Source organism: Cryptotermes secundus, unplaced genomic scaffold, assembly GCF_002891405.2.
Source record: "Cryptotermes secundus unplaced genomic scaffold, Csec_1.0 scaffold838, whole genome shotgun sequence".
NCBI classification, from domain to species: Eukaryota; Metazoa; Arthropoda; class Insecta; order Blattodea; family Kalotermitidae; genus Cryptotermes; species Cryptotermes secundus.
Window position 1 is genome coordinate 60,324 of NW_019744415.1, and position 27,945 is coordinate 88,268.

General features: G+C 38.5%; 1 protein-coding gene across 4 annotated transcripts in view; it reads right to left on the reverse strand.

The window, feature by feature from the left end:
• LOC111874754 overlaps positions 1–27,945 on the reverse strand; it is a 65,962-nt gene that overhangs the window by 20,710 nt on the left and 17,307 nt on the right. For 3 of the 4 annotated variants that reach the window (XM_023870508.2, XM_023870511.2, XM_023870510.2), the window contains exons 2-6: positions 22,260–22,398; positions 13,916–14,137; positions 13,534–13,680; positions 4,037–5,608; positions 1,586–1,688 (exon numbers count right to left, since the gene is read on the reverse strand). In XM_023870508.2, coding sequence (XP_023726276.1) covers positions 1,586–1,688; positions 4,037–5,608; positions 13,534–13,680; positions 13,916–14,137; positions 22,260–22,349 — 2,134 coding nt within the window. In that variant the 5' untranslated portion in view covers positions 22,350–22,398. Of the gene's footprint in view, positions 1–1,585; positions 1,689–4,036; positions 5,609–13,533; positions 13,681–13,915; positions 14,138–22,259; positions 22,399–22,650; positions 22,736–27,945 lie in introns of those variants that run through there. The other variant, XM_023870509.2, reaches the window with a different exon arrangement.

A 27,945-nucleotide genomic window follows, 5' to 3' on the forward strand; every position in this document is an offset into this window, starting at 1 on the left:
CGATGGAATATAAAAATTAATGGAGATAAGACTCTTGGGGTCTACTTCTCTCGTGGTCGTCGACCGCCTGAGTCTTGTCTTACTCTAAACGGAAGAAACATTCCATTTGTAAATAGTGCAAAATATCTAGGTGTAATCTTCGATAAGAAAGTGACTTGGAGATTACACATAGAAATGATCGAAGCCAAGGCCTTTAGAACATTCATTAGAGTGTATTCCCTATTCAAAAGTGAGCGATTGAGCGCTAACATTAAACTGACCCTCCATAAAGCTCTTATTAGATCCGTAATGACTTATGCTAGTCCCGCCTGGGAGTTTGCGGCAGACACTCATCTAGTGAAATTGCAGCGCCTGCAAAACAAGGTTCTCCGCACGATTGGCAATTTTCCAAGGCGCACACCGGTCCGCGATTTGCACATGGCATTCAAAATCCCGTACGTATATGATTACATAACAAAATTATGCAGGCAACAAGCAGAAGTCATACAAAATCATGATAATGAGAATGTTCGCAACATCGGACAAGGCGAAGCCCGACACAGAAAGTATAAGAGGCTTAAACTTGGCGGCGGTCAGGCATACGACCGTTCAAGTGACTAGACTGCCGTGGTAGCTAATACTACTAGGATATTTATATATATATAAAAAGGGCATAATCTGCTGTACCTAGCCTGGACTGACGGAGGCCGTGTATATATGTACATTTAAATAAGAAATAAGTGTATTATTAATATGTGTAAATACAGACAGTGGACTTAGTACTACAGACTGACTGACAAATGACAGACCCGACCTCTCGTCAGAGAGGGCGCTACACATGGACAAGACAGTAACTTTCATTCAAAAGAAATATCTGGTCATGAGCCCCAGCTGGGGCTCGACACCAAGACAGACAGACTGACTGACCGTCAGTTGCAACGTGACTCAGACTCAGACTCAGAATGTGATTGGTTAGCGCGTGTGATGGTGAAAAGTGAGCTGAATAGCAAGCGTTGCAGAAATGCGTGATAATATGTGAGATGTTCCCACAGAGCAATCACTGGTACTGACATAAAATTGCTTCTGTATGAATTCTGAAGTATTGTCTTTTCTGTGATTATGAGAATAAAATGTATATATAACCACCTACTACAAATTGTAGTAGTTTTCTGTGTTCCATGCACAACATTTTGTTAACTGTCACGGTGTTCTAAGAATTATGATATATTCAGGAATTCAGTCATATCTTATCACTCTAGCTAGCACATGAGACAGATGTTACAGTGTTGTATTAACTTCTCATGAAAGGATGTGCTCAATACAGACTTACAAGTACTGTCAATTCAAAACTATTACTCTCAGAAATGCTAGACAAGTTTCCTAAAACTTACGGCCTCATGTTACACAGGTTACAAAATTATGAAATTAATCAATTTATAATCAATCAATATATAGCTTCCAAACTATCGTTGATGGTTGATGGTAAAAAATGAGAAACATTGCATATGAAAATTATAGAATACTAATAAATTATTAAGAATGATTGGTTTCAAGGATATATTCTCATGGAAAGAGGGAAGGGGACCAGCACTGTCTTTCACTTGACCTTTTTTATCTTGATTCAAATTTCGCTTGCGAGATCTTGGAGTAAGAATAGGCTTCCTGTCTGGCAGATCATCTGGTGAAATACATTCATACCCCTGATTGTCCTGTGAAATAATATATATCAACATATTAAACTACACTCATTATATTTATGCAGAGGAAAGAAGAAATAAATTGAAGCAGAATTTGAAAAATTACAGATACACGATACTCACCTACAGGACTTTGGGCAATTTGTTTCTGGGATGGGTGGGATTTGGAAAATTCTCATTTTAACTTCATTCTAAGCTGTGATTACAGAAGTTCACTGTGGAATGACAGAATTGTTGCCTAACAATTTTCAATATATAACTCACAAATACAAAATTCATCAAAATCCATTGAGAAGTTACAACTATGTTTTTGGTAAAATTATTTTTTCTAAGAAAAGAATATTGGTGTTCAGACAACGATCATACTTGTCTGAAATGTACTTATATGGCTTGTTCATATTCTTGTAACTAAAATTCTTCCTAACAATACTTTATTCTACAGCACTTGAATATATTCTGAGATATGTGACAAAAATACTGCAAGGTCTTTCAGAAAATTATTTCCAGCAGTATTTCCAAACGTGGCAGAGGTTTTACAATATATATAATATCATAAAGTGGTTACTTAGGAGGTGACCACATGCAGTGACAATTAAAGATAGTATATACAGAGTGTAAATAAATATATGTTACAATGCTCTGTGGTAGAGAGATGAGTTCAATCTGATAATATTTTGTTAATACACTCAAGTCCAGAAACGCTTCCTTTTGACACTAAGGGTCAGAAAATTTTCCATAAGGAGGCATAAGTTTTAGGGGATGTTATCACTATTTTACATTATAAAAGTTGCTCAAAATTGTGGCTACTAACTTCATTGCATCTTCTGCACTGCCTGGCTATGTTATGCTGAGCTCATTGAAAGATTCTTGGCATTGCCCTGATGGTTCCAGCTGCTGCTGCATTTCTTGCCACAAGATCATGTTGTGTTTCCACTGGAGTCTTGTGCGCCAGGCTTTACAAGTGCCCCCACAGAAAGAAATCCAGTGGAGTCAAGTCAGGGGAGTGAGGGGGCCAGGTGGTTGGGCCTCCATGTCCAATCCATCTTTTGCCAAAAGCTTCATCCAAATACTCACAGATGACATTAGTGCACTGTGTTGGGGCACCATCATGCTGGAACCACATTTCACAACGGGCTTCCAAAGGCACTAATTTCAGCACCTTGGGTAAGGTCTCTTGGAGAAATATTAGGTAAATATCACTAGTAAGCTGCAGAGGTAAGAGGTGAGGGCGTCTTCCTTCATATTTCAGAGGCCCTAGTGTGTAAACAAAGCATTTCTGGACATGGGTTATTAACAAAATATGATCACATTGAACCCATCTATCTACGACAGAGTTCTGTAACATAATTTATTTACATCCTTTATACACATTATTTTAAGATACAGTCCAGTTATTTAAATATCAGATCTTGTCTGCAACATTAATTCAGTGGCATAAAATTACTTATATAAATGATCGACACATCTATTGTCATTTACAGATTTGTCATGGAGGTGGCTCCCTGCATTTTCAAAGTTTCTGAGGCAAGTATCAGAACAGCACTTAAAAATACGAGTATTTATTAATAAGTACTAAGGTGACACCTCAATTTCTTCTTTTCTCACGGTCTAAGATCTGCAGCAAAACAAAAGCAACTTAGAAGGACAAATGTGAATTTTTATGTTGATATCAGTGAAACTAAGAGAGTACAATGTTATGAGTCCTGCTGTACTAAACAGAACTGGATGGCAGAATGAGGATTCAGTTTCGCTAGAATCACTCACAAGTCTGCCTATGTAACATTTAGTTTTGCTTATTATACAAGTATTATGCATGTGCATATGGGTGGGTGGTGTGCACAAAACATGTGTATGTATGTATAAGTCTCATAAACATGTGTAATGTATGTCCAATATGGAAAAGAAATATTTAAATTACTGTTTCATTAGTAATGGATAATTTGATATTTCATATGTCTAATGATCTATATATAGATAGCCTGTTTACAGGAAAATGGCTCAGTAAGAGAAATACACATTAATTTAGTGATATTTGAATTCATTTTTCATAGTACCAGCAAACATTCTTAATTTATAAAAACATATTTTATATATATGTTGTGTATGAGTGGACTAATATTTAATATATTCAAATCATTGCTTAATGGTACTTGGAAAGATTCTGTATGAATATTAGGCTGCAGTTTGTTAAACAGATTCTAAATATAGACATCAGAAGCACAAAAGATTGTAGTAAGTGTGCTTTGCTTTCAAGAATACCTTAATGCAAGAATTATGCATATTTTTAAATTCATCATAGCAAGAATTTCTGTGTCTCAAAAGGAACAAATACTAAATAGAGTGTAACTGAAGATGCTCACCTCATTGGCAGGAGCAGTTGGAGCAGTCTCCACTGCACAATCACGACTCTTTAGTTTCATTTTCAACTCAAGCATTGTTTCTTTTCTCAGGAGATTCTGTTTTCCAAACAGCTTCTTCTTACGTACTTCTTTGTCAGGAATTTCAATGTTGTTGCTTCTAGGCACAGGATCTTGTAACTTCTCCTCAGTACCTTCACTTTTCAAAGTTGGAGCTGAATAATCAACTGTTTCATACTCAGGCTCATCACTATCTTCACGGTCAACAGAAATTACCACAGTCTCGAAATTAGATTGTGACTTCTTATGATAATGCTTCAACATACGGCGTAGGAAACTCATTCTGTGTTTTTTCTTACTGTTACTACTCCAATCCTCTGAAGCAACCGTTTCCTTTCTTGAAGACTTCTTTTTCTTCAGTTTAATGCCATGTAATGTTGATCTCTTTTTCTCAGAGGTTGAGCTTTCTCCACCTGATGATAACAACTGTGAGGGAGAAATCCCGGCATTATAACTATCAGTGCTTTCATAATATTCACTATAATCTGCTTCTTCATCCTCAGCTTTAGAGGTTTGCTGTATATGTTGATTTTTAGATGAATCACCAGTACCCACTGATGGTCGAGGTGGTAAATCAGGTTCTAGAGTGGTCCTGTTGAGCTGCTCTGACAGCGAATGCACCGGTGAAACTCTAGTATAGCTAGAGTAGTAATCATACTCCCCGTTATCTTCTGAATCTCCCTCATTTCTCTGGACTTCTTTCATTCCATTTGTGTCAACTGACACAACTGCATACATTTTTTCATCTTCAGGAACATTGTGTACTTGTGCAAAGCTACAAATTTCTTCTTCAGAATCATACTGTTTGCCTTCTTCACCATGCTTGACTTTTTCATAGAATTTGTTTTCAGTTTCATGTTCATCATTATCACACTCTGCCTCCTTAGTTGTCTCATAGAGTTTGTTTTCAACGATAATATCTACTTCATTTTCCAAGGAAGATAAATATCTCTGGTTCTCCAGGAAATTAATAGTATATTTCCTTGCTTCTTCTGTGCTTATCATACTGAATTTTTCGTGATTTTGATTTTCTTCCTTTGAAACAATTGATAGTTTAGCTTCTTGGTTTCTTTGATCGTCTCTTATCTTACAGTTGTTCTTCCTCATTTCTTCCGAGTCGGATGATGTGTCCATAAGTCTGTCTACTGCAACATCATTGTATTTTATTTCTTGTCCTCCACTTTGTTTCGAAATTTTTTCCTTTGAAAATAAATATGTAGAGTCACGCAAGCATTGTTCTTCATTTGCCACATCATTTGTCAAAGATGCTTTTCTTTCATAGTTTTTTAAATACTGTAAACCTAACATTCTGTCTACAGCTCGGATTCGTGGGATTTTTGGCTGCTGTGGGGATCGCTGTGGCTGCACATGAATCATGGGTTGATGTTTCAGGATTGTATCCAGACTTCCCCCATATGAATGACCACTGATTCGTTTAATATGCCCAAGCACGCTGTCATGACGTGTGAGCGTGGTTAGGTGGGGTAAAGTTTTCTGTTTCTCTTCTGTCTCTAGCTGTAATATATAAATACAATGAATGTATAGAACTACCCAAACATTCTAGTAATGTGAATAAGAAACAGTCCACTTTAATGGTTGTGATTAATTAATATTGTAAAGTCGGCACTAACTTCACCGACGAGCAGCGGTCACTCGGTCGGTATAGTTCACTTGCGGACTAAAGCCATGGAGTTTTTATTATAAATGGCATGCATACATTTATTTGAAAATTGAATAAAATGGCTGCCATATTACAAAAACTAACACACTACTTTTTACAAACAAAAGCTGTCGTACACAACTTTTTAAAACATAACATCTAAACAAACAATTTTCTCCAAGTATGTACGTCCACAAGGGCAAACATCCTTGGAATTAATGAAGAATTGTAAAAAATAGAAGTTATGTGTTCATTTCTGTTCGTCAGAATGCAAGACACAACCACATTTTTAAGAAGAGCAGATTGAATTCTGATACCATTCAGCACAGAATATTTCTTCTTCCCATTTCCTATTTATAAAATTGAAGATTAAAATTTGTAAAATTATAATTTTGCCTATTGTTTCACGTGCATGTTCATCTTGCTCTCTCATATTAATGGAAGAACATAGATTGAGAGTTATTATAAATTGATTTGACAACACCATCCAGTGTGATTTAGTATATACTGTATTTGTATATATAGTGCCTTTACATGATTCGATCAGTTGTGGCCATCTTCAGAATACAATAAGAACATGCTAAGGAACTACTATTACATAGATTATAATACATGCTTAATGTTCTGTATAAAAGAATTTTTATTAAAATGTGTTTCAGTTAAAATGTATTAATAAAGTTCTTAATATTTAAAAATCTGAACCACTGAGGTTTGTGTCTGTGTGCCTCTTCTGTCAAAACAGGAGATTGTGGTGTTATTTGACATCCTCTGAGGTCCAGGCAGCGTTAGTTCCATACCTTTTTTGTATGGTTCATTAAGGATCTGCAATCATGAAATGGGTATTTTTATATAAAAGTGTATGTACTTAATATTTCTTTGACTCCAATTTTTATTTGAGCTGTATCTTGTGTGTTCCTAACTGTGTTATTGTCGAGTTGTTTCTCCTTTTGTTGTATACTGGGGAACACACAAGATACAACTCAAACAAAAATTGGAGTCAAAGAAATATTAAGTACATACACTTTTATATAAAAATACCCATTTCATAATTGCAGATTCTTAATGAACCATACAAAAAAGGTATGGAACTAACGCTGCCTGGACCTCAGAGGATGTCAAATAACACCACAATCTCCTGTTTTGACAGANTTGACAGAAGAGGCACAAAGACACAAACCTCAGCGGTTCAAGGTTTTAAATATTAAGAAAATTAATAATATAATAATTAATAATAATATTATTAACTCAAACACATTTTAATAAAAAATCTTTTATACAAAACTTTCAGCATATGTACTTATATTACAATCTATGTAACAGTAGTTCCTCAGCATGTTCAAGATGGTCAAAATGACCGAAATATGTAAAGGCACTATATAAACAAATATATACTAAGTCATACTGAACGGTGTTGTCAAATCATTTTATAAAATTTAAATAGCATGGTGGACCAGAAAGAATAAAGTTAAGAATAGATCGAGAGCTGTCTTTTCTACATTACAGATATATGAGTATATCAACTGGACATAGAGAAGAAAATATGAAGATATTCCAAACACCCTATAGTGGTAGTGACATACCACATATAATATACTTCTATAAATATAATATGTAAATCCACAGAAAACAAACACATAAGCCATTTAGCAATCAATAAAGTCACGTTTTATATGTTATATAGTCATAACGTTTTATATACACACATTTCACAATTTATAATTTTCATGCCCTTACATGCATGCTTTGAAATCTTTTAACTATATGAATAAAATAGGTCCATTTTGATTACTTATTCAGCAATATAGCACATTGAAACTAAGTAACTATCTAACTAACTTCACGAAACTGAGCCCTTCTTGAGAAGCCACCAGTTGTGCAGCTACTCATGAACTTCCCAGAATTCTATGGAGCCCGAAAGTTCGTTACCATGTTCACAAGAGCTGTCCACTGATCTCTACTTTGAGCCAGATCAATCCAGTCCATACCACCCCAACCTATCTCTCTCAGATCCATTTTAATATTCTCCACCATCCTAATCTTGATCTTCCTAGTAGTCTCTTTCCTTCTGGCTTTCCCACCAATATCCTACATGCATTCATCTTGCCGTCATTCGTGCTACATGCCCTGTCCATCTCATCCTCTGTGACTTGAGTATTCTAATTATACTTGACAAAGAATACAAATTATGATGTTCCTCATTGTGCAGTTTTCTCCAACCTCCCATCACTTCATCTCTATTCGGTCCAAATATTCTCCTCAGCACCTTGTTCTCAAACACACCCAGCCTACTTGTATGTTCCTCCCTTAATGTCAAAAGCCAAGTTCGACAACCACACAGAACCACAGGAAAATATATACTTTTGTATATTCTAACTTTAATGTTTTAGACAATAGAAGAGAAGGCAGAAAGTTCTGGCCAAAATAGTAGCAAGCATTACCCACATTAATTTCCTCCTTAAGTCCTCCTCAATCAAATTTTGGTTTGTTACTGGTGTTCTCAAAAATTTGAACTATGCCACATTCTCAAAGCATCTACTACCTATCTTTATGTAATAATTTTGCCCTGCTTGCTGGAAATGTGACAGCAACCTATACTTAGTTATCCCTGTTTACTTCTAGACCAACCTCCTTACTTGCATCAATTGGAGACTCTGTTAATGCTTAGATAAGGACTACTGCAACTTGAGACAATCCCATGATAGCTGGCATAGTATGTGTATCAATTACTCCTCCAATCAACCCATTTAAATAAACTTCCAGACAATCTCAATTTGTAGAACAGTGTGGAAGCTTCAATCAAAATCTCGATGTGGAAGATTCTGGAAGTATTACATCATCCAAGAGTATTTAAAGGCTGATTTTGGATGACGCAGATCAGTGAGTGAGTGTATAATCATAGTATTCATTGTATTCATCGTAACCATTGTACTGCATCGCTGGGTGTTGTGTAGAGTTGTGTGCTAGTGTAGTTACATCAGCAAAAAAAGATTGACTGTATAATATCGTGTAGTGCTGTTAAACATAAATTAAGTTCATCGTTTCACTAGTAAGAGTGTGGTCAAGTGACTTCTTCAAGCAACCCTCTCTTGTTAGAGCAAGGCCCATTAAGCCTTGAGCAGAATCCTCATGCTCACACAAATCTCTCTTTCCATCCACATCACTCCTTATACAGAGTGGGCCAGACTCAATTAGGCAGTTTTTGATTAGATGTTATTTTTATTTATATAGATGTTAACAATTGCAATGGTTACAAAAATGGAATCGCACACACATAAGTCATCGATTTTCAACATGCTGCTCAACCTGGGCACCACCTAAGTCAACACAGGCTTGCAGATGCAAAGCAACATTTTCACATGCCTTTCTACACATATTCACCGGAACTTTATTGAACTCCTGAACAATCACCTCACGCAGATGTTTCACACTGTCAATGGGATTAGGGTACACCTTGTCTTTGAGGTAACCCCAAAGGAAAAAGTCTGGTGGGGTGATGTCGGGTGATCGGGCTGGCCACTCCACGGGCCCTCGATGGCCAATCCAGCGTTGAGGAAAAACTTCATGCAAGAACGCCCGAACAATATTGGCGAAGTGTGGTGGGGCCCCATCTTGCTGCCACCACAGTTCATCAAAGTTCTCTCTCTCCTCTGAAGTTCTGGGATGACACTTTCCCTCAGCAACTTTAGGTAGGTTCCCCCATGACGCAACCTTCAAGGAAGAACAGGCCAATCTGTCCTTCGTATATCATATCGCCCCACACCATCACTCCTGGGGACTGGAAATCATATTCAATGGTGGCACTGGGGTTCTCTGGCCGCCAAAACACGCAATTGTGTCTGTTGACCGATCCTGATGTGTGAAATTTGGCCTCATCAGTCCAGACAGTTTTCTGGATAAGGTCAGAGTCCTCCTAAAACTTGGTCAGCATCAACTTGGCGAACTCAAGTCACCTGTTGAAGTCGTCCTAGTTAAGAACATGAATAAGCCGTGGATGGTATGGCGTCAGCTTCATGTCACTCAAAACTCTCCACAAACTTGTCCTCGAAATGTCCAGTAGGGCCGACAAACGGTGGGTAGACTTCGATTTCTGAGGAGATGATGCCAGTTCCGCAGCAACACGTGCTTGTGTGTCAGCAGTTCGGACAGTTCTCGGCTGACCAGGATACTTGGGATTCAAAGCACTGGCAGTTTCATTAAACTGCTTGTTTATTCAGACGATTGTGTCCCTGTGGACTGCTGGACTTCTGATGCATTGTTAGTAACTGAGAAAAGGCGCACACATTTTACACGCTGCTCGATAGACAACCGTCTACCGGCCATGACATTTCCTCGATGCGCACTAAGTAGGCAGAGTATTGACCTTGTTCACAGCATACCGTATGATGCTGCCATCTATCGTCAACAAAAGGTACTTTCCTATTATCCCATGTGTTGTTGGATTGGTTAGTTATTAATGATCAAAAACTGCCTAATTGAGTCTGGCCCACCCTGTATTTCAACATGGTTTTAAGATCACATGGCGCTCAACAAAAGGACCAGGATTGAGTAAAAAGAAGAGGCCAGTTAGAAGAAACTTCATCAACGGTGGCTACTCAACCAAAAAAAACTGTTAAGAGTTGTCACCCAATGAGTGGCTAAGCACAGTGAGCTGCTAAAACTGAGGAAAGTAGTTCTTAGAGAAATGAGTACAGGGAATCTTCTTCGGGAGTAGAGGGTGGCCGGCACATAAATCTGAAAAACTTACCACCATCTGTGAGCCGACTGTCTAGATAATGTGGGACCCTCAACGTCTCACAACCCTATGGGCCTCCATGGTCCTTTACAAGGATAGCTTTACCTTTTTTATTCAAAATGTTGTGCAAATCTGCAAGCACATCACCATCTCATTCTTCACTAAGTTACTTCTAGATTGGTAACCTCTCTTAAATTTATTTATTCCTTGTTACAGGTCTCTAATGTTCTTGTTCTTATTGTTCGCTTCAAACTCGTCAAATTTGTCTTTCAGATATTCCCTCTTTTTGTTCCTGAAATGCCTGCTGGTTTCACATCTTATATTGTTCAGATTATCCCCATTTATTTTGCTTGGATCCTGTAACCACTGTAATTTGGCTTGTTTTCTTTGTTCTAATAATTTTGAGCATCCTTCATCAAACCATGGCTTATGCTTTTTCAGTTAACAATAACCTTCACCCTCTTGAGCTGAAATTAATATAGTGTAATATATTTATGATCAAATATGTATGCACATGAGGATGGTCAACCATGACCAAAGCATGTAACATTTTAATATAATAAACTGATTGATCTGTCTCTATGTTCAATGCAATCACTTATTACACAACAGAATCAATGTGTGCTGTAGGAGTATAAACACTCACAAATAAATTGAGAATGTTTGAGTACACAGTGCTCAGGAAAATATTTGGATCTAAGGCGGAAGCAACAGCATGACAGTGAACAGTCTCATAATTTGTATCCTTCATCAATTAGTATTAGATGATCAAATCAAGGAGGATCAGATAAGTGGGACACAGTCAACATTGGAAAAATATTATATGCATGCAGAATTTTAATTGGAACAGTTGAAAGAAGAGACCACTTGGAAGATCTAGTAATGAATGGGATAATATTGAATTGGATTTTAAAGAAATAGAGTGTGATAGTGTGGACTAGAGTTATCTAGCTAATGATAGGGATTAACAGCAAGCTCTTAAGAACATTAATAGTAGAGTGAATTTACCAACTACACAACACGTTTTTTATTATCACTACATGTTTCGACCTCAAGAGGTCATCCTCAGGTGTATGAACACGGCTGTATAATTACACGCGGTCACATTCACTTTTCACTCATTCGACCCTGTATCTTATCCAGATTTACGCTCCCTAATATATCGAGTTCTTTTTATAAAACACAGGTTAAAATTATTATTATAATTTAGTTGTTAAGTTAAGATAATTAAATTAAATTAATAATTTTAACCTGTGTTTTATAAAAAGAACTCGATATATTAGGGAGCGTAAATCTGGATAAGATACAGGGTCGAATGAGTGAAAAGTGAATGTGACTGCGTGTAATTATACATACACATACATACATTATACATACATGTTCATACACCCGAGGATGACCTCTTGAGGTCGAAACATGTAGTGATAATAAAAAAAACGTGTTGTGTAGTCGGTAAATTCACTCTACTATTAATTAAACACACAACAGGATGCAAGAAACGATTAAAATCTTAAGAACATGGTAGTGAATCTTCAGGTTGTATGAATGGTGAGAAATATCTTTATGGAATATATCCTGTTGCATGATGAAACTACTTAATTATGATTTACCACAAAGTTAATAAAAAGTCCGTCGAGTGTAACAATTTGTAGGTCACTTCTTTATCACTTACACAACACACAGCACATAGGAAACATCTAACCATAAGCCATACAACCTCAAGCTGACATCTCCCATCTTCGGGATGAATTAACAAGGAGGAGCTTAACATTTTACATCAAATGTTTTAAAAAAAAATTTTAAAATTTTTTTAAATATTTAAATATTTTAACATTGGCGTTTTAACTTGAGGGCAGTTTCAGATGGAAGGTGAGAATTGATAGTTCACTCAACTATCCTAGCAAGTGTTGTGCTTTTACACGTCGACATATCGTAGCAGTGTCCACACAACAAACATAACTGTGTACATCATAAACAACGACAGTGGTTTCATAATTGTAGTAAGTGCCTCTGATGATGGTTGTGTCAAACCGAAACATGTAAGGCAGAAGTGATAAAGAAGTGACCTACAAATTGTTACACTCGACGGACATTTTATTAACTTTGTGACTGATAGTGTAACGGACCAAAAATGAAACAATTCAAAATGATTTACCATGTAATTTAACACAGAGAATGTATAAGATTAAATTTGTTTTATTAAAATCACAACATATTTTGACCATTTTATCTTGTCATCATCAGGTGAATACAAATGCTTATCAAGTGCTCTATTGAACTGCAAAACCCTTTACCTCTCATATGGCCGATATTTTCAATGATTTTTGTTTGATGACAGTATTTGCATAAGTAAAATCTACATATGAATGAAGTTAGTATTTGGATAAAGTAAAATTGAACAACCCTGGAATGAAATAGGGTAAATGAGTCTGGAGCTACAAGGGTATGACACCTTATTCCACTTGTTGCTGGGTTTTGGGTGGCAAATGTGATAATGTGTGACTTAGGAATCTGGAATGATGTAGTTTGCAACATACATCGCTAATTTTGATGTATTAGCTATTGTTATGCGCTTAATGAAGAGATTGCTCTTCTACTTATGGATTGATGGCTGTTTGCTATCCTAACTAGGCTAGCTTGTACATTCTCAATGTTGCGTTAGATGAACATGATGATTGATTAGTTGGTGGGAAATATCTTGACCCCCTGAATGACTGCTAGCTCATGATACACTGTTGTGTATTCACTGCGGTCAAATTAATAAAGATCTTTGTTTAGAATAACTTCAACTCTAACTTTAGAGTGTTCTTTGATGGGAAAATATTTATAGTTAAGAGACCTATTGGCTTCTGTTGTAGTTTTATGCTCCAGTGTGAATGCAGCTTCCCTTAATGAAGTGCATGTTCATTTTATAACAATGAATAAATCTACATTCTCAGCATCAACTGATAGGGAGCCTACATAAAACTAAGACTCCTGGGAACAAGTTTTTCAAATTGGATTAAAATATAGCTCTGTTACTTTAAGAAAAATGTTACAAGTATATACCTCTTCAACTACGGGCAGATTGTCCATGGAATATCGGAAGTGAATTGGCCCTCCACCAGTTTTTATTGGGGTTGAAATGTTGGGAAGGGCCATTGATTCAAGGAGAGCTTTCAACCATTGCTCCTGTAAGCCACGGTCCTTTGTTCGCTGAAAAAATAAACACACACACCGTTAAGATGTGCATCAGTTTTTTGTGAACTTCCTACATAGCAGAGTACCTATTTCTTTCATTAAGTTTCAGCGATATTTTGGTTGTTGCAAATTAAATTGTCCACACTGTTTTAAAGTTAATGAAAATGGGTATCACAAAAATATTGCATTTTAAAAATTGCATGTATTCTCTTATTCTCACTTCCAGAATTGCAAATCTATTCAAACTTACAAGTACAATAACCTGCGTTCTTGTAACTACTTCTATGGTGTATCCCTGAGTAGCACTTGCAGGAGGACCTCTGTGGGCCCCAGGGCGGACGCATGAAGCTAACCCCATGTTGAGGGAACCACGACATGCGGAGAGGTTGAGGCATTCCAGCTGGGACTTGTAATAAAGGAGTAACTGATGTTTCAGCACAAACCAGTACCGCTTCCAAGTGGACACCAATTTCTGATGACAGTAACAAATACCATACATCACACTTGTTTATATATAAAACCATTTCTGGTGAAAATAACACTGTGTGTCTCTTTATCTGCTAATTTTCCTCCAGAATTCTGAAACAATATGATAAACCAAATAAAATAAATCCCACAAAGTTGTTGAAAGAATATTAAGTTTACAGCCAACCATCAAAGCAATCAACAGGTCAATGAAATACAAAATATTGCGGATTTAGGTAAAGGAAGGACGCAGTTCATCATCTGCTTAATTAAACAGTCTATACCTCCACGCATCTTAACCCCGGCACTAGATCACTAGGTAAGAGGTGAGCTGTCTACTTCACACCAAAACTGCCCAGTGCAAAAACACAGTAATCCTTTGAACAGAAAGTTGGGCAATTTCTTAGCAGTTATTGATATTCATGGGAGATGAAATTTCCATTATTGAACTGGAATAATTACCAATGTAACCGAGAAAATATACCATTGACTCCTATCCTCAGTCAGTTTATCCCAATTCACATACTTACAAAGCATTTCCCTAATATTAATTTTAATATTACCCTCTGTACTACATCCATTTCTCATAAGTGTTCTCCTCTCAAGTTGACTCACAACCAGATTTTTCCTTTATTTGTTGTAGGCCCTGATCTGTGCTCAATGTCTTCCAGTCAGCCATCATAACGTAACCAAACAATGAGTATAATTATGAAGTTAGTGCTTTTGCATTTCTTTTTCTTTTCGCTGTTGCGTCTCTTACGTCCGAGTATGTTCAAGCACCTCCAATCTGTGTCCCTCCCGCAGAATGAGCTTTATACTGTTGCAACTGAACAAGATTAATCAGACACTTGTATTTGGAAAGGGTCTTGGCTACAATCACGATTATTTTCGTGGTTTTCCTCAGTCCCTCTAACACAATGTCAGGATAGTGCCTTAAATTAGATCACGACTCCTACCTTCCCTATCTTTCTAATTTATCATTCATTGTCACATCATCAAGCTATGCCAAAAGGTCCAAGTTACTGGCATTGTCGTTAATTAAACTATACATAAACACGTTAAAAACAACGGGTAACATTCTATTTTCTTGCAAGACTTCTGAACTTAGTGTAGAACGGTCTGACTACCTATTTCATATTCTGGAGGTCCAGTAGACAATCTGATGTGTGCACGATTTCACACCTTGTTACGCCAATGCTGGTTCACTATAAATACATCAAGGTAAAATCGCGTTTAGAAAGTTGAAAGTTGCAATACATTGCATATATTTCACAGCTTTTCCCAAGTATATAGTTTCAGTGTGCTTGTCATCACAACAAACGGAGCAGATGGTCAACTATTGCGCACACTGAAGGTAGTTGTGACAGTCAAGGGTCCCTTGTTCGGTGTCTTCATGTGGGTTTATTGTATTGAGTGTGATGCAGTGGTGGAATCACCAAGCGAGAGCTAGGTGACAGAAAAGGCTTACAATGAGAGCCAAACTAAATAAACAGGATGTCTCACGAAAAGTTCGGTGAAAATCAGAATATTACTAATTCGATTGCTTTGAATGAAATATGTTATATCAACATGTGTTTTGAAGAAAGCAGTCTTCTGGGATTTGGCACCGTGTATATGTGGTGTTAACCAAATACACGACAAAAGGATGCTCAATAAATACGTAAAATGAAATAAACTAGTCTTAAAACGGTATTTATTAAAAACCAGCGCTTCAACCGATGTTCGATATGTAATTACCAAAACAAAATTAAACACTCTTTAACGTTCATCATTCCCAACTACCACAACTCCAACATCAGGCGGGTTCTGTGAACAGTGTTTAATTTTGTTTTGGTAATTACATATCGAACATCGGTTGAAGGGTTGGTTTTTTAATAAATACCGTTTTAAGACTAGTTTATTTCATTTTACGTATTTATTGAGCATCCTTTTGTCGTGTATGTGGTTAACACCACATATACACGGTGCCAAATCCCAGAAGACTGCTTTCTTCAAAACACATGTTGATATAACATATTTNTGTTTTGTTCACATCCATTATGGAGCTATTGTTGTAAATTAAGTATACCTAAATAAAACAACTGATGGTGCGAAAAAAAAAATGTTTATCATCTTATTCACGATAAACTGATCGGCTCGTTTATTACTGAGGTTCATTTAACGGTACACTGTTAACTTCATTTGCTGAAGAGAGATGTATTAGTTTTTATGGAATAAGTTTGTCTCCTAACGAGATTAAACATGTGGCAACACAACAACAGCCCTCCACCTCACACTGGCCGACAAGCAGCAAGTATGGATATCACTAAATTGGTCGTGGAGGACGGCGGTGCTTGCCAAACCTCACTCCCCATACATTTTCTTGTGGAAATACATGAAGGAGTTCGATTATTAAGAGAAACGGCAGACAAGAGGCGAAGTCCTGTGGCTAATCACTGACGGCGCTGCTCATATACGGAATAGCCGTAAAGGCATGCGGAAGGTAACAATTTCGGCTTCCGAGCAGCAAAATTTTGCTTAGGCAACGCTGGAAGTCACTTCGAACAGAAACTAACACAGGTAGGAAATAAGATAAAATTTCTATGTTTCTGAGAAGATAACCAAATAAAATTTTCTCTGCGTTTCTTCAAATTTTAATAACATGTCTCCTAACAGCTTACGAGCGGACCCACGTTGATACGGGGTTACGAACAAGCCTAAAAAGAAAAGAATCAATTCTCATACCGTCAAATAATATGCCATTATGTTTTGTGTGGGTGTCTTTAACGACTCAGTATTTGAACTACAAAACATATAATGAATGTATAGCAGTGAATAATTAAATAATGAAAACAATATGAGAAAAAACGCTCGTGACCTAATTTAAGACACCAACCCTACATTTGCCAGACACGAAATAGGAAAACCTCGGAAAACATCGATATATACAGTAGAATTCATGGCCGGAATTCAAACCGGGTACATCCAAGATGAAAGTCAGAAAATGTATTACTTGAGCCAAACTGGTTGGTAATGCGTTAGTACAGATACACTGGAATCGCATGGAAAGTCTGCCAAATGGGGAAGCAATGCATACATGTAATTCACTTTCGTTTCTCTTATCAACTTCCCAAATTATTATTACACTTGCTTATCTTGAAAGAAGAACAGATTTACGAATGTTTTGCTGCCTTATTCATTCTAAAACCAAGACAATGTAATGTTTCCCCATGAAGTGGAGGAAGGAAATGATTCAGAAAGAGCTGATATAACCGTGACTCTATTTGAACACATACTTCATGCGTATATGTTGGTACCAATGAGCGAAATTTAAGTCAAGGTCAAATTTATGTTCACGAGGGTGTATCCTGACGAACACATGCATAATATCGTTGTTAGTCTAAAGTACTTCCTTTCAGTGTTCAGAAACACTCTTTAGGCCTCATAACTCTAAATTTGCTAACATCATTTAGACTTATAGATTTTTAGGTTATATGATGATGCTTTTTCAACTACACAGGTTATATAACATGGAATGACAGATTATAATGAGCCAAGTATAACGTTTCTTGATGACGGTGTGACAATGCTGGGAATGTGGTCATCGTCCAAATTTGTTAAAACCGAATTGGTTTGGAAATTATTTTCAATCTCTTTCGGTAGGGCTACACCCAAACTGTAGGTAGCCTTATCGAAGGGTCCACTAAACAGATTTTTGCACCCTGTTCACCCGACAACGGAAGTAGAACTATTATCCAAAATGCAATGGGTTTAATCAATTCTGCCGATGGTTAAATTAAAAAATAGTAGTTTTAAGTAAATACGAGTAGATTGTGGTTTGGAGCGAGGTGGTCATAAGCATAACCTATTTCACGGTAACATCCGCACGGTCGCTTGGCAAAACTGAGAAAACACACGAATATCCTTAGTTTGTGTAGTTAGTAACCAAGCCGAGATTCGAACTGGATATCTCCCAGGGCGAGTCTAGAACGTTACCGCTATGTCAGCCATCTCGGTTGTAGTAGCAGAGACGCACAAGGCAAGGAATCCTGCAATTCAAAACTGGGGCCGATCACAGTGGCCGCGCGGTCGAAGACATGAAATATTTCGCCCGCTCGAACGCTGGGATCATGGGTTAGAATCCAAATAAAGGTATGCATATGTTTCTGCGTTTATTCTGTGTTTGTGTCGTTCTGTGTGTAGGTAGCGGCCTTGCGACGGCCTGATCTCCCATTCAAGGAGTCCTACCGACTGAATACAGGATTAAATATCTGAAAGAGTGACCAAGGTCCAGCAAAAGGGCTGTAGAGCCACGATAAATAGATAGTCCAAGAAAGTCCTACGTACAAATATAATCTATGTCGATAGCTGTAACAAGAGCACTCAGTAAATAAATGGAAAAAGGGTTCGTGTCTTATGTAGAGTAAATATATACCACGTAGTACCGGTTCAGGTTAAGGAGTGTTACTCATGTCGTGGTAGAAAGTAAATTTCTAATTAAATACTACGTTATGAAGAAGCATGGGGGAGTGTACGTATATATCCACATATTCTTGACCTCGGCATTAGTTGGAGGCGAGTTCTCAGCTTCACGTCCCGGTCGCTTCACCCCAGGTACCCACTACATAGAAGGCTGGGTGGACCTCAGAACCGGCCTGAACGACCTGGAGAGAAGAAAATCTTGGCTTCTGCCAAGACTGGAAATCCGATCCCTCCGCCGTCCAGCCCATAGCCAGTCGCTAGACTGACTGCGCTATACCGGCTCCCACTCATATTGTGATCTGAGGGCTATCACCGCCCTTCGCCGGCTTTTAAAATTTTTGAGACACTTCTCTGTAGAGTCAGGGCCATCGGTTTCAGAATCCTATCCCAGGTAATAGATAATACACGGCAGGTGCGCAAGGTCTTGAGACCGCTAGTGACATCTGCTGCACATGTCATCACTCATCCTCCAAACAACACCGGCTGACCTGTGGAAGTCGCAAAGTTCTTCGCCATGTTATACCTCCGTGATTTTTGTCCTCAAGCGAACTAACCGACCGAGCGACCGCCGCTTGTCGGAGAAGTTAGTGCCAAATGTTGCGGATAAATGGTGTCCTGTCGTCAGGGCAACGAATCCCCACGGTCGTTAATTTCGGTTTTCTAATTTCCTTAATCGTAATCAGCGACCACGTTTCACACACACACACACATACACACACAAAACTACTGGCAAAATTACTATTGTTTCTTTATGGAATGCATCCTGTTGCGTGATTCAAACTAAACAATTATCCTGTTCCGCCTAAGGCATCACAGAGAATGTATAACATTCAATTTGTTTTATTAAAATCACATGTTTCGACCATTTTATCTGGTCATCATCAGTGAATACAAATAAAGCACTTGTTAAGTGTTTGTATTCATCGGATGATGACGAGTTAAATGGTCGAAACATGTGATTTTAATAAAACAAATTGAATGTTATACAGTCCCTGTGTTGCGTTCGACGAAACACGATAATTTATTTGTTTGTTCTCGTATATCTTGATCTTTCACTCTTTGGTAAAGTTAAGAGTTAACAACCACTCACCGAAAGGTGCTCTGTGTTACGAAACTTTCGCTACTCATGCTACTAATACAAAGAAATCTATTTACATTATTCTTATGAATGAAGAGATAGGACGCTAAACACATGTACTTATACCCGAAACGTATATTGTTATGTAACTAGAATATCAATGCGCGTACATATCTGGTTACATTACAGTGCACCCTGGTTCTGCCTTCCTATAGAACCTTGGCCTTCTTTCCAACGGATGCCCACTCCTCTCTACTGCTTGTCTTTAACCTCCATGTCTTCATTTTCAGCTCTCGTAAATCATTCTTTATGATCTCAGCCTTTTCAACATTTTCTACCTTTGATTTACTTTCAAAATTTCCAACTGAAATCTCTCGTCATGTTTCTTAACATACTTGTATATAGTTACATGACGTTATATTAGCCTCGTAACCAAACTCCAAACCGGAAGACCAGGGACTACCTTTCGTCTGGCCCCTACACTTGGACCTGTCTATCATGATGATCCTGCCAGGAACTTACGCCCCCGTTAGCATAAATCTCCAGGTGATCAGGGCATGCTAATGTCTTCACCACACTAAGGTAATAGCGCGGGAGGCAAGGTATAAATTGTGATCGGTTTTAGTGAATTTGTTGTACATGTCACCACAGTACGAAGCAACGTAAAAACGTGTCGGATGCAGAGAGGATAGTGCCAATATAGGCATAAGTATAACTGGTCAAGACTACTAAGAGGCCTTTCAAGAAGTGGCATCCTATATCTGTATCACAGGAGCATCCTTGTGTTTCCTTGCAACTGCCCATCCATTGTGGCGAAACTTGAATGTACAGAATAAATTTAAAGGTTTTTGACGATTGTGTGATCCAGATAAAACTATTATTTTAGGCGTTGCCCAGCATTCAAGGTTATTCACGTTCCTAATATACTCGTAGGTTCTACTTCCATCTTCAGGAGGGTGGGATAAATAGAGGACATACTTCCTCTGTAGCTCCAACAAAGAGCCCAGTAGCATACGATTTTTTCCTATGCTAATCACCAGAAAAAGGAAGAGAACTGTGGGTCCTGGTTATAATAAATTCGTAATTTTAAACAACAAATTTTGGCACTAAGAGCTATTGAGCTTTTGGATTTTGCACACTGTCTAGGAAACAGGTCTGTTTCCGTCTTCATGTGAGGGGTTGGGGGACACCTATTCAGTTGGGTCCGTTAGAAAGAGCTGACCTCATTCATTGGCCTACTACGTCTATATCTGGGAATCTGGAAGCGACAACAGATTTCACTAGGCCACTCATGTTCTTAATGGCTCGGACTGTGGCGCCCCGTAACTAAACATCAAGGAACACCACTCCGACTGCATATGCAATTAGCAAACTGTCTTTTGGGAATTGCAGAGAAATCTTTCCTACATTATAATGACGTCATTACTTGTGCATATTCATAAACTTTCCCTGTACCGAGTTTATTTACTCCGTGAATGGAAAAGTTATTGTATGGCTGATGCTTAGTAACCCTCAAATCTACATATAAATTAGAACTTTCGGTTCTTATTTTCATTCAAATGCTCCGTTCCCTGTGGTGAGCTACCATACACCCAAATGAATAATTTAGTGATCTATCTCAGCTCTTGTTTTCCACTATTTCACATTGCATTGAGGGAATTCTCCGGACAATTTGAACATCTTCTCAAACGTCACGGTACCTATTGTTGACATACAGAACAGGTTCCATATAGAATGATCAATTTTCATCTAAAATGCCGCATAGTTTATTCGAAAGTTAGGAGTACACATTTTGACGGCTGCCATATTCTTCTACAAGCTACAAAAATATAATCTAAAAGACTGCATTCTTAAGATCTATTACCACAAAGACTTCAAGACTATATATTAACTGGCACTATGTTGCTCCCACTTTATTCGAATGTCAGCCATGTTGTTATCATTTCTGGTGAGAAATTAGACTGTACAGTGGTTGTAGTGGCCTAGTCATACCGGGTTCAATGAGAATCCGCTCATTGCTTCACATGTTACTAGCCTGTAGGCCTATACACACGAATAACCACACAAATGTTATGTTGTGTTATACAATAAACACATCTTTCGCTATGAAACACCTCATGAAAAGTAGTATGAAGACAGAAGATGCTAATCCAACATGAATTTAGCATCTGTTTTGATTTTTTAAAATAAGGAAATGTCATCTTTCCATCCCCGATAGCACCTCTCAAGTTTCGCTCCTGGAATTTGGTGCTACTGGCTCTGGAACATAGTGAATAGTTCACTGATCAATTGACCGCCCTGTATTACATACAATGGAATGTTGTAAACTTTCTATCTGCGAACTGTAGATGTTTACGTTTGAAGAATCACTCAAAGACCACCTTCTCTGCTACAGTCACTACTTGGGTTTAGAGAAACGTGTACTTGACGGCATCTGTCACCTAGTCACTGTTTATCCATCACAATTTTTAAACTCTGTTTCCTTTTACACGTTTGAAATAACACGTACTTTCTCTGTCAGCCATGGCTTCCAGCAGGTACAAAAGAATGCCTGACCTCTTTACAGGAAACTACGTATATTGCAACTCACCATTTTCCCTCTCTTATCGAGATATCCTGCCATCCTCACAGCGTTGTCTTCTTGCGCCGCCATTTTGACGGGTCCTTCCTCACTTGTCATGCTGCTAGTCACTTGCTTATGGTACTAGAAAGCCGTCAGTCTCATTATCCTGAAACAAAGGAAATGGATACCTCACTCATATTACGTAATTTCAGTTAATATCTGCTTGGGAATGGGTGAGGTTTCTACACTGCATCATTCCTGTTTGACACAGTAACGTTACATAATTATGTGTTCTTTCCACGAGATGTCCTAAATGAACGCATATACTGCTGACCGGTCCCTGTAGTGTGCATTCCTTAATTCGAGAGCCACTGGACGGATTTCTATAAAACTATAAAATTTTAATACTTCAATTTACATTTGAATGGAAGATTTTTATCGGTATGTTCCTCCTAAACGTCGATTGACTTTCGCCGGACTATACGGCGTTATATCCCAGAAGACCGGACTACTCACAGACGCTGCTGTGAGAGTGACGAATTCTACATTATTTAACGATGACTTTACACGAAGTCTTACATGCGTTTCTGCGCATGTCTCTAAATGTTCATCGGAGAGAGAAATGTTTCGAACAAAAGCTAGAGAGAAAAACGTACTCGCATTTTCGTTCGTCGCATATTGTCCATCATATTCTCCTTAAGCATTGTGGGTTTCAAGATAATCAAACAAAATAATGTTTGAATAGACCTACATTTTCGAATTCAACACATCCAAAAACCAACCACGGCCTTCGGAATAAAAATTACTGCAAGGACACAGAACATACTTTTTCACATAAGATTTGCCTTGTCTACGTTGCCTCGGAGACGAAATCAATTGTTGCTCAGTATACCATTATTGATCGCTAATTATACAAGCTATGACATGTGAGGATTGCAAAAAAATTGGACCCCTTGTGTTCGTATCGTTTTCTTTCAGATATAACCGACATAGTTTTATTTAAGGCGATGGCCTCCCATAAATAAATTAAATTTAAACTTAATGTTCAGGGCAGTTTTCGAAAAATCGTCATTCTGTTTTCTGGGCCCATATGAAGAGCTCTGCTTTTGGGGCTAGAGCGTTCAAGTCACACAGCATTAACCTATGATGCATAAAATCTTAAATACTGGATATGAACATGAATTACTTCGTTTATTAGAGTTAGTATTAGATGAGGCCGCGCCTTAGCTCAAGCGGTTAGTCGCTGGCTTCTCACCGCAGCGGCCCGGGTTCGATCCCGGTTCTCGTCAAGTGGGATTTGTGGTGGACAAAGTGGCGCTGGGGCAGGTTTTCTCCAAGTACTTCGGTTTCCCCTGCCAATCTTCATTCCACCAATTGCTCCACAATTACCCTCACCTATCATCTGGGGCTGGTACAATAGGCCAGAAGTGGCCGCAGTACAAGGGACTTAGTCCCACCCCCCTAGCAATAACAAAAATAATAATAGTATTAGATGGCGTCAGGTAATCATATTCCGCGTGTACAACAGCGATGTACCGCGAAATTGCGTGTAAAAGAGAAGGCGAAAGTGTACATAGGCTAAGTGACAATATGGAGAAGAAACCCGATCACGTACCAGTGTGTACGATTGTTGAAACTTTGCGGAGGCCGAGGACTCGCTAACAGACCACATACTTACGTTCAGCCATGCCTAAAACCTGGTTTCAGAAAGCAAGCGAATTACAGTGCGTGATATTGCATCTGTAACATACATAAGTATCCGTGGAGTAGAAACTATTATTTTTGAGAACTCATTTTCCAAGAAAGTGCAAGAACGATGAGTCCTCATGACATTAACTTTCGAAGCTACACTGACTTGTGACGAGATGTGGGTGCATTACTTTACACCAGAATCTACGAGGCTCCTCTTGGAATGACGTCAAAAATGATCCGCACCACCGAAAACCTTCAAGAGGGCTGACAAGATCATGACAGCAATTTGGGGGGCGGCAGCAAAGCAATTAGGAGAGCAGAAATTCGGCACGGATAGTTTGGACATTATTTCTCAAGCAAATTTTGCTTTGTTTTGCAGTGTTCACCAGCATAAAATATCTTTTATTCAGCGTGTCCAGTATTCTGAGGCGTATGTGGAAATTTTCCTTCTACATATACCAGCAGTCAATGTATGAAACGCTGTTATATTTAAGCATCCTGTTGCACTCTATACGATATATGATATAAACTCCGTCCTAAGTGCAACAATTTATTGTAGTTCTTTTGTCTTGCCCTCTTCTACACTACATGTTTCGGCCGCAAACGGCCATCATCAGGTGTATGCACTTACGTAGCTGTTACACTGTACCCAGTTTAAAATTTAAAACCACGAGTTTTCCCAATTATTCTTTTCGTCGTTACTAACAGGTTTCGATTTATTAGAATCTACTTCGCTGATATCTGTCTGCTTTGTGCAGTATCTTTGTTGCCTACACTCGTCAATTTTGATTATTATGAACTGGCACTTTTAAAATCTTCAGTTCTAATTTAAAAATTCTTTTAAAATTAAAATTCTCAGGGTTACTCGCCCTATGTCTGCAGTGGACACGTAGTAAAGATAAGCAGCGGCCGCACACAGGGAGCCTACACAGGATAACAGTGCTAAAAACAAGAAGTAGCCGCTGCAGCACTACAGACATAGGGCGAGTAACCCTTAGAATTTTAATTTTAAAAGAATTTTTAAATTAGAACTGAAGATTTTAAAAGTGCCAGTTCATAATAATCAAAATTGACGAGTGTAGGCAACAAAGATACTGCACAAAGCAGACAGATATCAGCGAAGTAGATTCCAATAAATTGAAACCTGTTAGTAACGACGAAAAGAATAATTGGGAAAACTCGTGGTTTTAAATTTTAAACTAGATGCAGTGTAACAGCTACGTAAGTGCATACACCTGATGATGGCCGTTTGCGGCCGAAACATGTAGTGTAGAAGAGGGCAAGACAAAAGAACTACAATAAATTGTTGCACTTGGGACGGTGTTTATGTCATATATCGTATGAAACGCTGTTTTTCGTTTCCATTTAGGAATTACAACACGATTAAATAAAATTGTTAATTAAATTTAATGCCTCTTGTACTGTATCAGTTACGTTAGCTAAATGATAGAGATTCAAATAAAAATAAAAGATAACACTATCCCTCTAACAGGCCATGGAGGCCCATGGGGTTGTTACACGCTCAGGCTCCCACATTTTCTAGACAATCGGCTCACAGATGGCGGTGGTGTTGTCAGCTTTACGCGCCGGCCGCCCCTTACCCCCAGGAAGATTCTTGGTGTTCATTTCTGTTAGAGGCTGTGTGGACCCGAGGATCACAGTGCGGCTGGAAGAGTTAGGACAACTGAAAAATCCAATGACCTCGTCGGGAATCGAACCTGCGACCTTCCGGCTTGTAGCATAGTGCCTCAACCAACTACGCTACCGTGTTGTGTATACGAGTATATATCAATCATTAAGAAGCACTCCGTAACAAATTCATGAACACTGAATGATCTTCCTATTAAACGCTGCTCAACCCTTTTATTAGAAGCATTTCTTCACAAAACATAATTGGCCTATTTGACTTTTATGTTAACGTTACTATGAAAAGTCACCTATGAACTGTACCATCGTATCCACTCGTCTCTACCAGTTTGTTGTGCGCTTAAATCAGTAGGTCATATATAAAGAAAATTCAGTAATAGGAAAGTAACACGTTATGGGCTCAAGTTACAAGTGCTCCTCGGTGTCTAACAACCTTATGGGTCTCCATGGCTTGTTACATGGATAACTTTACTGTTTTTAAGTGATTGAACTTCGTGTGCAGCCGTTTCTGATTTAAGAATTTCGAGACAACTTTTGTTGACAACGGTTTGTATAGCGGCAGCATACCCTAAACACATTACTAAAAATATATTATTTTTACTCAAAGCTTTATTAGTAAATTTGTGGGTAAATATGAATTCTCTTAGGTCTATAATAAGTCCCGAAGCTGCTGCTACGAGGCTCTTCTTGGGAGATTCTTGATCGACAGGACACCTAACCAGAGAAGGTTTCATGAAGATCATGTATCACGAAATTCGTTCGCTACTTGGATACCACAGCAGAAATGCGGATGAGGTTATGATGCACTTATCGACTAGATGAGCGGCCTCCGTAGCCTACGGGTAACGTTCCCACCTCATGACTCAAGGTACGCGGGTTCAAACCCGGCGGAGGTCGTGGAATTTTTAAGGGCGGAAAAATTCAGGGAACAAGTCCTCCGGGAGGGACTTTAAGCCGAGGGTCCCGTGTCGTAGATTTACGGCACGTAAAAGATCCTCATGTCTCTAGGAGACCTCTGAGCAAAATTAAGCAACAGTTTCCCGCCCAAGTAGTTTCCAATGCCTCGGTAGACGGGGGAAATATCAGGTACTGACGGCCGGCCTCGTTGGCTGAACGGGGCTGATAGCACGCACCAGTACCGGTAGGGTATGGCGACAGTAGAAATTAAAGGGGGACGCACAATGGACCAATAATTGGTCTAAGTGCATGGGGAAACCCACCCCCTCTAATAATAATAATAATAATAATAATAATAAATATCCACTAGATGATAAAAATAACCACCAATCAAATTATTGCCAGTCACCCAGATTAATTGTGATAGCTCTAATAAAATTTATATTCTCTATAGATCTTCAGGGCCGGTCACGGTAGCCGAGCGGTGGATGGATGTTTGGTATGTGTATGTGTTTACTCTGTTTGTGTTGTCCTGTGTTTAGGTAGAGGCCTTGCGACGAGCTGATCACTCGTTCAAAGGAGTCCTACCGTCTTAAAAATGATCATGAAACTGAAAAATATAGATCTTCAGAGGTATTTCCTTTGCTTTTCAAGACAGTAGTTTCCCTCGGAACATCCTACTATATATACATGTTAAAATTCTTCAGCTAGGCCAAATTTATTGGATGTTAAATAAGTTTCCAAGTCCGGAAATGGCGAAGAACACAGAAATTAAACAAATATTGCACCAGCTGATAAGAGCTCAGACAACAACGAAACTGCACTCACTTTCACAAGGTCTGCATCGTTTTCAAGAAGGCTTTATTCATTTAAATACAAGAGCATGCACATTTCTCTCTGTCCAACTTTATGGGTGACAACAGCTCCAGAGCTGAGAACATAGAACAGACAATTCAGCATCATCACATGTCATTGCTTACATTGATTGCTCCTGCGGCGCGAATGTAAAGACCGGAGTACATAGTGAGGCTCAGACGCTCAGCTGAACATGACTCCGCTGGGAAGCGTAAAAAAAATAGAAAGGAAGTGGTCTGTCAGATTAGACAGAGAGTTTCAGGAAATGATGCAATTTAATTCCTTTTTNTAATAATAATAATAATAATAAGCCGATCACAGTGGCCGCGCGGTCTAAGGCGTGAGCTGTCTTCGCTCGTTTGAACGCTGGGATCGTGGGTTGGATTCCCACTCGAGGCATGGATGTCTGTGTGCGTTTATTCTGTTCGTGTTCTGTGTGTAGACAGCGGCCTTGCGACGGGCTGATCCCCCTTTCAAAGAGTCCTACCGACTGTATATAGGATTAAGAATGTGAAAAAGCGGCCAAGGTTCAACAAAGGGCTGTATAGCTATAGAAAGACAAACAGACAGACGGACAGGTAGATAGATAGGTGGGTGTGTGGATGGACAGACAGACAGACAG